Source organism: Monodelphis domestica, chromosome 5 (genome assembly GCF_027887165.1).
Source record: "Monodelphis domestica isolate mMonDom1 chromosome 5, mMonDom1.pri, whole genome shotgun sequence".
NCBI classification, from domain to species: Eukaryota; Metazoa; Chordata; class Mammalia; order Didelphimorphia; family Didelphidae; genus Monodelphis; species Monodelphis domestica.
The window spans coordinates 268,295,791-268,309,764 of NC_077231.1; the positions used below are offsets into that span (position 1 = coordinate 268,295,791).

A 13,974-nucleotide genomic window follows, 5' to 3' on the forward strand; every position below is an offset into this window, starting at 1 on the left:
CCCCCTCCTATTGCAAAATTTTAATGAACAGTCTTTTGTAAACTAAATGGCTACTTTATTTCTTGGAAAAGAATGGTAGAGGAAGAAAGAGGTAGAGGGAAGAGATGGGAAGTCCCTAATGTCCTTTCCCCCTATCAACTGTTGAAGGCTTTTGTCACAGTCTCTTTAGAGAAATGGTTTGACTTTCCCCTAAGGGAAAGTGAGTTTAAGTCAGCAGAGGTCTTCAGTGGGCAAGAACTTCTTTTGCTCAGCCAAGGTAGAAAGGGTATTGGAAAAGCAGCTCCCTCCCTGGCACTTGTCCCTGGTGAAAGAGTAAGAGAGAGTGACCAGACTCCCTTCTGGCCAACAGTTTTCTCCCCCCTTGAATCTTCCTTTGAATTCCATGGAATTCCCTTCCTGTGCTGGCTCATGAATGTTCCATCTGCCTCTCTTGGGTCCATCTTCATTACATTTCAGGTTTTTCTCTGTTTTTGGCCATTCTTTCTTGATTACAATCCCCCATTTTCTGTTTTCAAACAGAGGCAACCAACTTTGTTTGTCCATTATATATAAATATATGCTAATTTATTCTAACTGTTTATTCTATGAGAATATACTATTCTAAAAATACCACCCCCCCAAATAAAAAAATCTCAATCTTTATTCATTATCCTAAATCTGTCTACATCCTAATCTAAGACATGGGTTGTAGGAAAACAGGAGAGGTAATGAAAAGCAAATTCCAATACAGAAGTATGTTTTTGAACACAAATAACCAATTCCACAATTATAACAGTTTTGTAACAAAATAAACTTTCCTATCAAAATGAACTGTAACATTTTCTAAGAAATTTTTAAACCTCTATCAAACTCATTTAAACTCTATTAAGTCTTAAAGCAACTATATGTCTTCCAAACTTAACTTCTAAAATATAATTCTGTCCCTCATCTACCTTGTGTTTCAAACTTCCCTAATCTACGTTTTCCCTATGTGTTAGATATTAGTAAATTTTAGTATCTTAAAATTTTAATATTAGTAGATTAATTCATTAGTATTTTACAAATGTACATTGATATGTCTGAACAAACTTTACATATGTACATTATGCTACATTTGTATATGAGTTCTGTTCAGACGTGCTTTTGGGCATTCTTCCTTGATTACATGCCCAAGGTCAGTTTTTGGTTACTTCCTCAGAACAGGGAAACATGGAAGACTGGAAAGAGACTTAGAATGAGAAGTAGGTTTAAGCTCTGACTCTGCAAGTCACTTACTCTAGGCTTTGGTTTCTTTACCTATTAAATTAGATCCAGTCCTTTCTCTGAAGACAAAAAAATATTTCTCATTTTGCTTGTACATGTATAAAATGCTTAATATATATGTATAGCATTATGATTCAGTGTATGAAGCTTGGCCAGCAAGACATTTTATGGAACTCTACTGGTCTCAGGGTACATCTAGGAATGGCCAGTTACCAGGAAGTAATCTTCTAGTAGTGGATTCTGGCATGTCAGTAGTCTCTGGTGAGATGTGACTCTGAGGCAGAGCAGTCTGAGACATCTTTCCCTTCTCTACCACTTCACCTATTCCTTATGCAATCCCATTTATTTGATACCAGGAATGAGCATCACTGTGTGATTTCACAGTCAATCCACTGTGAAATTCTGAAACTTTTAGAGGGCATAGCTCTAATGATCACAGTTAGCAAATGAACGCAATTTTATGGCACTCTCTTTTTCTCTGATATTGATATATTTCCTATTCTGGATGAACTTCTGGATTGATCTATTGGTTTTTTTCAGGGGAGGGGAGTTTAAGCCTGCAGATTTTTAATTCTTTCAGGTGAGCAGCAGTGCTCAACTGAGGATGGGAAGCGGAGAAGGAAAATACCTGGTAATTTCTTTTTCTTTCTTTCTTTTTCTTTCTTTCTTTCTTTCTTTCTTTCTTTCTTTCTTTCTTTCTTCTTTCTTTTTTCTTTCTGTCTTTCTTTCTTCTTTCTTTTTTCTTTCTGTCTTTCTTTCTTTCTTTCTTTCTTTCTTTCTTTCTTTCTTTTCTTTTCTTTTCTTTTTTTTTACCAATTACCTGTAATAACAAATTTCCTACCCTTCCCAGAGCTGGCACAAAACATATTTCCATATTGTTCATTTTTGCAAGTGAATAATCTTATAAAACCCCAAACCCAAAATATATACCCAAGTAAACAATTGAGAAATTGTATGCTTTCATTTGCATTCTGACTCCAACAGTTCTTTCTCTGAAGGTAGAAAGCATTCTTTGTACTAAGTCACTCAGAATTATCCTGGATCATTGTATTGCTGATAGTAGATAAGTCTTATCAATTTGATCATTCCACAATATTGCTGTTACTGTAGTACATGCTAATTTTAATATTAACCTAATTACTTTGGGCATATCACTGCCTCTTTTTATGCCTCAGTTTTCTCATCAGTAAAAATGGGCTAACAATGCCAATGTTACTTTGTAGATTATTATAAGTAAAATATTTATAAAATTTTAACTGTGAAGAAATTATTATTAGAAGTAATATTATCAGAAGAAATAATATTATACACATCCAAAAATGATGCTGGGATTTTATTTTAAAAGTTCATTATTCCAATGAAAATGATAAACACAAAAGATTAAACGCCTCAGTCTACTTAATTATTTTTAGTAATTGGAAGGAGAGCTTTGTTTGTAGAACAGAAGATCCAAACCAATTTGGGAGAGGGATTTCTCAAAAGTTGTTTGTATAAACATGCCCTTTCTTTCTTCAAAGAGAGAATCTATTTTAAAATTCAGACTTTTGAAGCCAAGTACATCTAAGTGCAACAACTAAGTTGGTCTACTTTAATGTCTTTTTTAAAAAAATGATTTTCCAAGAATGAATATATATTTGTGTGTTCATATACACACAGAAAATTTAAAAATTGTATAACTTTATATCACTAGATAATTAGTTTGTTCACTGCTAATATAAGGCAAATATATATATATATATATATATATATATTTTTTTTTTTTTTTAAAGAGCCTAGCCCTTCTAACACCACAAAATGCAGGTTCTACCATTCACAAAAAACTGGTCAGCGAATGTCTATGAAGACAGAAAGAAATTTACAGGACAGCATGATGGTAATAAATCTACTCTATCATTATCTATGGTAATGTTTGTGCCTGAAACCAGCATAAGAAGGCACTAAGCCAATATTTAAAGGCTGAAGGATTTATCAAACCTTGAACATATTGGTCTAAGTAGGCCTGGAGTCTGTAATCTTTATCACTGTTTAATCTGTCTTTGCAAAACAAAAATTAAGATAAAAAAAGAGACAGTGTGTCTTTGTGTCTAATTATTAGTATTTAAAATAAAATTGGAATTAATATCAGTTCCAGAAAAGAAGAACCAGGGACATGATACTGGGAGATGTTGGAATGTGTTTAAAATACCGTGGTTCCAACGTGCCATACCACTTTCTGTTAAATATTTAGTTCATTCCGTTTTGTCAGCCTGATTTGTATCCTGGAAACCCTTGGAAGCTACAGGATTATTTCGTTACAACCACAACATATGTTGGTATGCACAAACCAGATCAGATTCAGAGTCTTTCTCCTGTTAACCTCCAGCAGCAAGCTGCCTAGAACTTCAAAGGACTAAAAGGAATGGTTTGGGTGCGAGGAATCAGTCTTCTCCCCCTCATCTCATCCCACTCCCAAATGGTCCTGGATCCATGATCCAGTAGGATGACCCTTGACAACGTTCCTTTTCTCCAGCCACCATGGGCTGCCTGTCCAGGATGGCTCACCCAGAGAGGCAATCTGAATGAAATGTGTTGCCATGCCATTCTTTCATCAAAATAAAACAAAGCTGGCGGTCTTCCTCTTAGCATTTGGTGTTCATCTCAGGAAACTTGCCAGGTAGATGAATGCAGCCAGGGAGAGCACATGGCCTTAAAGAAGTAGAAAACACACAGAAAGGAGAAAACCAGGCCAGAAAAGAGAGCTGCAGATAGGAACCCCAGGCCCCTCACCCCCACCAAACTGCTTTAGCTTTGGTGACCAGCACTTGCTTATTTGTAGAGACGCATAGTTTTCCTTGACCTTGGCAGTTCCAAAGAATTTGTGCAGTTAGCTGTGGTTGCACAATTGCTCTAAAAGAGGAGGCACAAAAGTGTGATCCTTCAGTGCCAGGCATGCCAGGCCCTTCTTCTTCACCTACTTCTCCCCTGAGGAAATTGCTTTGTCTTCTCAAATCACCATGTTATAATTTATCATGTTATCATTTCATGTATTTCCTCCTGCAACAGCCTTTGGAGAAAGTCGAGGGCTCTTTGTTGTTTTGTTTGGGGAAGAGGGCAGGACCTTGGCTACGTCTTATGAAACAAATGTCATTGTCTTCCGTTTTGGAAGTGAAATCCTAGAGTTAGCACAGATAGTAAAAACACAGGATTTTTAGGAATATGGATTTTCCAGACTTAACAACAGCTGATCATACATAGAAAATAAACTCCCTGGGGTGAAGAACTTTACTTTATGCCTTTGGCTCTTTAGTGCTGGGCAGAGTGTAGAGTATTCATTAGGCATTTAATAAATAATATACTACCAACATATCCCCAGAGATAAAATTCAGTAATTCAAGAAAAGGAAGAAATAAAATTCAGTTATTTAAGAAAAGGAAGAAATAAAATTCAGTTATTCAAGAAAGGGAAGAAATAAAATTCAGTTATTCAAGAAAGGGAAGAAATAAAATTCAGTTTTTCAAGAAAGGGAAGAAATAAAATTCAGTTTTTCAAGAAAGGAAAGAAATAAAATTCAATTATTCAAGAAAAGGAAGAAATAAAATTCAGTTATTCAAGAAAGGGAAGAAATAAAATTCAGTTATTCAAGAAAGGGAAGAAATAAAATTCAGTTATTCAAGAAAAGGAAGAAATAAAATTCAGTTATTCAAGAAAGGGAAGAAATAAAATTCAGGTATTTAAGAAAAGGAAGAAATAAAATTTAGTTCAAGAAAAGGAAGAAATAAAATTCAGTTATTCAAGGAAAGCCATTAATACGCCCCCCCCCAATCACTGATTATTTGGTAATATGCTGGTGATATAATCAAGAGAATCCATCTAATTCACATTCCAGGTGAATGTTGTTCAAGAGTATATTATCATTATGCTTAGGTTTGTGGTATATATAAAGATAGAATTCCAGTCTTACAAAGATTAAGTACAGTAGATAGAATGTCAGACCTGGAGTAAGGAAGACTCATCTTCCTGGGTTCAAATCTGGCCTCAGACCCTTACTGGATGTGTGACCCTGGGCAAATCACTTCACCCTGTTTGTCTGTTTCCTTGTCTGTAAAATGACCTGGGGAAGAAAATGGCAAACCACTCCAGTATCTTTGTCAAGAAAACCCCAAATGGAGTCACAAGAGACTCAGGTATGACTGAAATGACTCAACAACAATAACAAAAAACAATAACAAATTTAAAAAAAAACAGATTTAATTCTATATGAACTTTAAGCAGTAGAATCAAAAAGTCATTAAATGGGGGCAGCTAGGTATTTCAGTGGATTGAAAGCCAGGTCTAGAGATGGGAGGTCCTGGGTCCAAAACTGGCCTTTGACACTTCCCAGCTGTATGGCACTGAACAAGTCACTTAACCTTCACTGCCTAGCCCTTAACACTCTTCTTCCTTGGAACCAAAACTTAGGATTGATTCTAAGACAGCAAGGAAGGGTTTAAAAAAAAAGTCACAAAATGGCAGCTCTGAGAATCTAAAGTCTGAGAGTCTCTGAGAGTGCTAGAGGACTAGGGATAGAGTGGATCTGTGATTGTTTGTTTGTTAATATAGAGAACTCCCAAATGAGAAAACTCCATTTAGCAAACCAGGTCGATACCTTATCTCCAACTTTAGTAAAATTAGAGACTTGCCTAAAGAAATTAAATAACTTTTCCAGGGTCCCACAGCCACTATATGTAAGATGTGGGAATTGAAAACAGGTCTTCTTGGCTTTGAAGATGGATCTTTCTATCTACTCTGCCACACCAGACCTAACCTGAAATGTTACTTCCCAGCTTCCCAATCCTACAGATTATCCAAGTATACAAATCCACGTGAGGATGGGCATGCCAAGAACTAAAAGGATTTCAAAGCCAGTTCAAGATTAAGCATACTCAGGACCAGTGGAGCGGTGAAAGAGAAAGTGATCCTGGCCAAGCTTTCTACCAGACTTCTCCATCCAGAGGTAAGAGTCAATTTAATAAAGCCATTTATTATGTTTTCCACTTGTTCAATGACTTTCTTCTGGTTCCATATGCATTTTGATTAAGGTTTTGCACATCTGGCTCGCTAAACAGTCAATAATGTTCATGATGTTCCAGGCAAGATGGAAACTACTTCAACCAGAGCTCAAAACATGAATTGATTTAAATAAAATATCAGCTAGACACAGAGTCTAGGTTCAAGACAGTCAGTGGGAATATACAATACTTTCTATATGCCTTAAAAATAGGGAAAGACAAAAGAGCACACTTGAAACAGCAAAACAAATATGTCACCTGAAACTAACTTTTCCTCCAATATTCCTCTACTTCTTTTGAGGTCTGAAGACCATCATTTCTGCTCCTCTCTGATCTGTATCTTGTCCCAGGCCAAGGATTTTCAACAACAAAATATAGACCAATGTCACTATGCTAATATGAATTAGTATTCATGTGTCTAGATAAGTGCCCGCTTCCCGTGACCCAGTACCTGTAACTCAATACTAGAATCAGATTTGGTTCCTAACCTAAAACTCTGGGCTGGAGTCCAAGTGGGATTTTTAGAGATTTTGGGGAATGGTATCATTTATCCATTGTGCCATGATAACCTTGAAATTCAGAAAACTTGGGTTCAAATCCTACTTCTGACTCTACAATCTGTATAATCATGGGTAAGTCATTTAACTTTCCTTAAATTAGTTTCCTCATTTGTTAAATGAAGGGATGACATCTAGTCCTTTTTTATTCTAAATCTGTAATCTTAGAGTATACTCTTATTTTAAAAATTATTACTGAGCTAAAAAATTATTGATAAAGTATTTGTATTGATATTGGTATTTGTATTGATAAATTAATTGTATTATCTCCATTGCTTCAAACTTCAAATCTCTGTCAGCAAAACTAGGCAGGAATTCGTATTTCCTAAATTGGCTTTAAACCTAGCTTTTATAGTACTTTGGAAAAAATAAGACCTTTGATTTTTCTGGAGTAGGTTTCATGAATTTAAGTTTAGTAAAAATATCAGAGAGACAGCAGTGCATAGTGAAGAGTTAGTACTGAGTTTAATTCCAGCATCTGACATAAACTGCCTGGGTGAACTTGGGCAAGTCACTTAAATTCTAACTGAACATTGACCGTGGGCCAGTGGTATCAAACTTCAATAGGAACAAGGGCCACTGATCTGCACATAAGGATCCCTGCTTGCCACATTCTTGACTCAGTTTTAAAATGTAAAATGAGGGGGCAGCTGGGTAGCTCAGTGGATTGAGAACCAGGCCTAGAGATGGGAGGTCCTGGGTTCAAATCTGACCTCAGCCACTTCCTAGCTGTGTGACCCTGGGCAAGTCACTTGACCCCCATTGCCTAGCCCTTACCACTCTTCTGCCTTGGAGCCAATATAGAGTATTGACTCCAAGACAGAAGTTAAGGGTTTACAAAAAAAAATGTAAAATGATCAAGGTTGTATTGTATTTTTGGATTTTTTATTGTATATTTCCCATTTACATTTCAATCTGGTTCTGAGAACCTTCTGGAGTGTTGGAGATCACATGTAGCCCTCAGGCCATGCTTCTGACACCTCTGTCCTAAGCAATACTCAAAGAAAAAAAAATCCAGAGAAAATATTAGCCTGCATTAGTAGAGGGAATGTTCCCACCTGTGATTTCTCTATTCCTACCCCTATTCTTATCTCTGTTAGTATTAGAATCTGTCAGTAAAGGAAAAATACAGGTAAGAGATGCTGAGCAAAACCTCTACAAGCTTCCCCATCCTCACAGAAAAGAAGTGGCAAGGTTAATGAGAATCTTTAAGTTGAGTAAAGGCACAGAGCTTGAGAATTGGAAGAAAAAGGAAAGCATTTTAAAGACATCTCTAGAATAATGGTTGATTAGCTAAAATGATGCTTTTTGATACTGCCAGTTATAAATTCTGCAAATACCATCAGAAAACTCTTTCTTTTGTATTACTATCCATTTTCCTGGTAGCGGTTCTGTAGCTTGTCAAAGCAGTGTTGACAGAATAAAGATTAACTAGAAAAAATAAAGCGAAATACATCTTTATCTTAGAAAGCTGCAGAAAAACTGTAAAGCTTGCCAAGGAAGGAGCCTAATTTTCCTTCCTTCCTGAACATCCACCTCAAAGTCAATGCCACAGGACCCCCTATAAATTAGGTCAATTTGTGGTGACATGGTGTCCCAGATGGACATGTGATATATTAAATTCCATGCTAGAAGAAAATTAGGCTGAATGAAACTCCTACCATCAATATAATTAGTTTATGATTCTCACCTTTTGTATTTTTTCCTTCTTTCTGTAGTCTCAAATAAGCTGCCTCTCCTAATATGTAGCTATTATTATAATGCATGGTTTGTTTGTTTTTTGTCTTTTCGGTTTATAATTTATTCAATTCTGGGCACAAAACACCAAAGGTACTTTATACATATAATTAGTCACTAAGAATATGAAGCCAAACTCAAGTTATCTTATAGGAAAGCAAACATCAGAAATTTCTACATCAGGAAATATACAAATTCAGAACCGACTGAATTTTATTCTTAAAGATGAGAGAAGTGAGAAGCTTTCCCTTTATAGAGAAACATGTCTTTAAGGGGTTTAAGGTCTTTAAGGGAACAAAAGGGTCCACCCTCTTTTTATTTCTTTCATTTCTCATTATAAGCCCACAGTTGGAGGAAGAGAATTCAAAGGGAACAAACAACTGACTGTATGTATGAAAACCTTTGCACAAAACTCTGTGACTTGATGACAGCAAGTGAAGAGAACAGGATGTCTTAATCATATCTTCTCATTTTGACACCATCTCACAAGAAATTATTCTTAGATTAGAAATCATTCTTCAATGTTTCCAGAGGATCTTAGTAATTCTGAGGAATTTCTACAGAGGAAACTTGTAAAGACTTATACTGATATTTCTTTAAGATCACATCAATGTCTCTATCCTGGCAGGGAAAATTAGCTTTAAATCAAGCCAATATTTTAAAAAATACTTTTTAGAAACATAAAAGGGGCACCTTACCTGGCGGACAAAACTATTTGAGGTAGTATCGGATGAGGTGCTTCCATCAGATCCTTTGAATCTATTTTTCCTTCTGGCTCCTTTTCCATAAGCCTGTACAAACAAGATGAGGAGAAACAGTGTAAGATCCTTTATCTCAAGCTGTTTTGATAATGCCTACATAGTATCAGACATTTCAGGAAGGACAAATCTGTTACAGATCAGTAACATTGATAAATTCTTACTGATAGAATTCACTACCCTTAATTTTTTTTCTTTTAGAATAGTGTGTTATGCTAAGGGAGGGAAGTTCCCCATTTAAAGTTACTCATTCATTTGTATCCATCTTTGTTCACTCTACATGGTAAGAACACAGATCCAATGAACATCAAAACTACCAATCCAAAATTTGCCATTTCCAGCTCTGCCTGACTAGGAAGTCATTTGGGGTCCTTTTGTACTTCATGTGTAATTGGATGATCCATAATGATCCACCATCATTATGGTATGACCCAATAAGTGTTTCTCCATGTAATAAATCATCTTTACCATAAATAAATCACCCCTGATCTTCCTCATTTGGTGAAATTCCCCATTTATCATATCATAATAAAAAGGAAATGTTTGAATTACATAATAGCTAAACAATCACAAGCTGTGCAAACGTAGGCAAATCCTTTAACCTCTGAGGCCTCAGTTTCCCTGTTTGTAAGGTGAGAAGACTAGACTTGATGGTCTCTAAGGTACCTAGATACCTTTCAGCCCTAAATCTATGATCCTTTGATCATATTCCAGTAACTTTCTCATTCTCTAAGCTGTTCCCGGTCATTATGACTATAATACTACCTTTAATTACTTTTCTCGATCATCTTTTCTAGCTTCACAAAGGTCCCTCCACTCCTGTGGCTCCTTTGGTTCATTGGTGAATTTTACCCAGAACCTCCATTTTTAGAAAGGATCTGCCAGGTCATCTATCATTCTTTTCCTGAATCCACTGCTGACAGTCTGTACTTTGCCCATGTGCTGCCTGGGTAACTTCTCCCCATTCCACTTCCTCCTACTTTTCACCCCCTTTTTATGTGTTGTTTCACCTCATTAAAATGTAAGCTCCTTGAGGGCAAGAGACCTTCCTTTAACTTGCATTTATATCTCCAGAGCTTAGCATAGTGCCTGTGACACAATAAATGCTTAATAAATACTTGTTGACTTGACTAGAATAATTAAGATTTCAATTTAATAAAGTCACAAAGATAAAGTCACAAAACAATGTTCTATTCCTGGATTTTATGGGCCATTTATATATGTGTGTATAGGTATATACATGAATTGACTGTTCAAAATTTTTAAAAATTTCTTTTTTACAACAGAATTGTCCCAGACATATGACTCAGGCACTTCTGTAGGTGAAATCTCACTCTCCCCTTTACCCCTGCCCTCTTCACCCTTTTCTCTGTCCACAGATACAACTTGTTAAAAGAAAATCACATGAATATACTGATTCTCGGTTTGGAAAAAAAGAAAAAAATATTTGGGGAAAAATACCACAGTATGACTGGAAATACTTGACTCATGTAGATGCAACTTAAGTCATCAAAAACTGTAGAAACCATTTTAAATCACTATATTCAGGTTTTGAAAATGCTAACCTAAAATATTTCATATGAGCATATGACTCTCATTAGAACTTAAGTATCAAATAAACTATAATATGCATAGTATTTACACAAGTTGGAATTTATTACAAAGTAGAGGCAGTATTTTGAGTAATCTGGGTGAATTCGTAATCACTGTAATTGTGGAACAGTCTTCAAACAAAAGGTATTTCCTAAATAAGTTTTCTTTTCCAAGTAGTCAAGAGATTTGCATAATGTACTTGTGTTCTACCACCACTGAACTGCTCTTTCTTCAGAAAGGAAAGGCAATCAACTCAGAGCCTTCATTATATAATACGTAGGGTTTTACCAAGGATATAATTTTTTTCTTATGTAAATGTCACTCAGTAAACAAGTGAAAATTATTTTCTTTCAACAACTTTCTTTTCCAGTTATTAAAGGATCGATTACAAATGTCTTAGAAGGCTTAAGAAGCCTATAAAGAGGGATTTGAAAGTCTCCCAATAATATACAAATATTAAGTGATTCCATATGGAAAAATATCTATTACTTTATGTAACATGAGCCCTCCATGATTATGGAATCCCTTAGAATCCCAGGTTCAATGGAAGCTATTGGAAGCTAATCATGGTCATATAAATATGATTCAACCCCCTTTGAGACACATATTATAGATTTAGAGCCAGAGGGTCATCTAATATAATCCTCTTATTTTGCAGATGAGGAAATTGAGGCATCCTGTTCATTCTCTACTAACAAACCAAGCAGGAACCATAAATCAAATGTCAAAGCACTTAATTTTGAGACAGACTAATCAAATAATGAAAATCAAGCAATAGAATCATTTTTGGTCACCTATGTGTGGAAAGGAAACCCTCCAGAAAAAAACTTACAGAGAAAGAATTAGAGATAATTATTTCCTCTCATTTATTATACTAGTCAGACCAAAATGCTTGGAGGCAAATTATGTATTTTGACTCTTTTGTTAAAAAGATTGCCTTATACACCAAACACTGCTCAAGAAAGCTTTCTTCTCACTTTCCTTTTCCTTTCCTTCCTTCCTCTCTTTCTTCTTCTCTGTTTTTCCTTCCTTCCTTTCTTACTTCCTTCCTTTCTTACTTCTTTCCTTCTTTCTATTCTTTTCCACTAATGAATTTCTCTCTTTTTTGATAGTAACTATCAAGAGTTTCCCCCCCTTTTTTCTTGACTATATCTTCAACTGGAAGTCCCTCACCCCTCACAACCTTCTGAGTTAGGGAAAATTAATTCCTTTGAATTCCATCATGTCCCTGTTAGCTAGAACTAGGGTCATGGAAATTACATTAAATCCACAAAGAGCTTGTGAGCTATAGGGAAGAGGGAGAGAGAAGGTGATGATCTTTCCCTAGCTATCTAACCAACACATTATAGACCACCACTCCCTTTCAACATTGACACTCCTTACCCTGAATTCTGATTGCTACAGAAAATGTTTCTGTCTTGCTTATTCTTGTAAATAAGTTTTCAAACCTCCAATACAACTAGTTCCCTAATTTTTTTAGGTCAAATATTTGCCAAATACATCACTCACTTCCATGAACAACAAAAAATACCTTTTTGAACTCAAAGAACAATTCAAGGCAATTTAATTTCTAGATGTCATTCTAGTGCCTCAGTAGCAAAGATGTTGAAATTAAAATTACATTAAAATTCCAACCCTGTTGATTGTTCAAGTTTTTTTTAATCAATTCATTCTGTGTCTTACAGTTGTCTTGCTTAAGTGTCTTTGTGGTGTCATGCAATGGAGTGCATAGGAACTATGATCTGTTTTTCTAAAGATGTTTTTTTTTTTTAATGAGGTTTAACCCCAAAGAAAAAAAATGTACCAAAAATTGTTGACAAGAATCTTAACCAATATATTGAAATGTTTCTGGTGTAAAAAATTCACCCAGAGCTCATAATATTGTTACAGTTAAAAAATAAAAGGATTTCCCCCTTACTATAGAACCCTATTATTCCACAAACTTTTTTCATTATTTCTTTACAGAGATAATGGTGAATAATTGACACCTAGACATTTCCTCTTTGTGGATAAACTGGTCCTCTCCTATTGTTAGGTAGGTGCCTTTGGAAGCTGTTGCCTTAATTCTTTCAATGAGAGAAAGTAATCAATCATTCACTGAAATATTATTTCATAGAATACTTGAAAGGAGAATAAAATGTAAAAGCTGGAAGGAACCTGACACACCAGAGGAAAAGAGAGTTCTCAAGTTCATACTACTAGAAGACTAGTTAGGATAGTAGATAGAGAGCTGGACATAAAGTCAGTAAGACCTGGGTTCAAATCCAGTCCTAGACATTTGCTGGCTATGTGACCATGGGCAAGTCAGTTGATTTCTGCCTTGGTTTCCCCAACTTTAAGGATAACAGTTTGCCTCACAAGAGTTGTTGTAAGGATCAAATGTGATATCTGCAAAGCCCTTAGCATGGTGCCTAACCAATAAAATAAATGTTTATTCTTTTCCCCTTCCCTTCTCTTCCCTTGTTAATGGTTCAACCAAGACAAGAGTATCTGAATCTTTTGCCTCCCAGGCCATTCTCATTCTACGCAACCAAATTTTCCTAGTTAGCATATGCCAGAGATATTGCTGGTACAAATGTTATTAATGTATTCCTAGGACGAATTCTTATACAATAAGAAAAGATGATGTTCTGAATGAGATATAGGGGAGTATATTATCCAGGACAAAGACTAAACCAGTTCTACTTCAACAGATGAGGGTCAATATGGTCCAGGGATTAGAAAGCCTACCTCAAGATCAGGAAGATCTGGGTTACAATTCTGCTAATAACAGATATGGGCTGTGTGATTACACATATGGACAAGCCATTTAATCCTTCTGTCTCCACCACCATCACCCTCAGCAACCATAAAAGGCAAGTGCAGAACAACTTCTGATCTACCAGATTAAAGAGCTTTTCCTCACTAGATTTTTCACACACCAATGAAAGCATAAGATTAATCGACAATAAAAACAAAATTCAATAGGTAAGCTCTAGTCCAACTACTTATTTTTCTTCAGAAATTTAAAATTATTTTGATAATTTGTTTGAATGTTTTGACCATACTATTATTTCCTTG

The 13,974-nt window shown here is 35.6% G+C and overlaps 1 protein-coding gene across 5 annotated transcripts in view; it reads right to left on the reverse strand.

The window, feature by feature from the left end:
• Positions 1-13,974, reverse strand: part of CACNB2 (calcium voltage-gated channel auxiliary subunit beta 2) — a 413,180-nt gene that overhangs the window by 387,571 nt on the left and 11,635 nt on the right. For all 5 annotated transcript variants that reach the window (XM_003342091.4, XM_001368128.4, XM_001368089.4 and 2 more), the window contains exon 2: positions 9,262-9,354. In XM_003342091.4, coding sequence (XP_003342139.1) covers positions 9,262-9,354 — 93 coding nt within the window. The remainder of the gene's footprint in view (positions 1-9,261; positions 9,355-13,974) is intronic.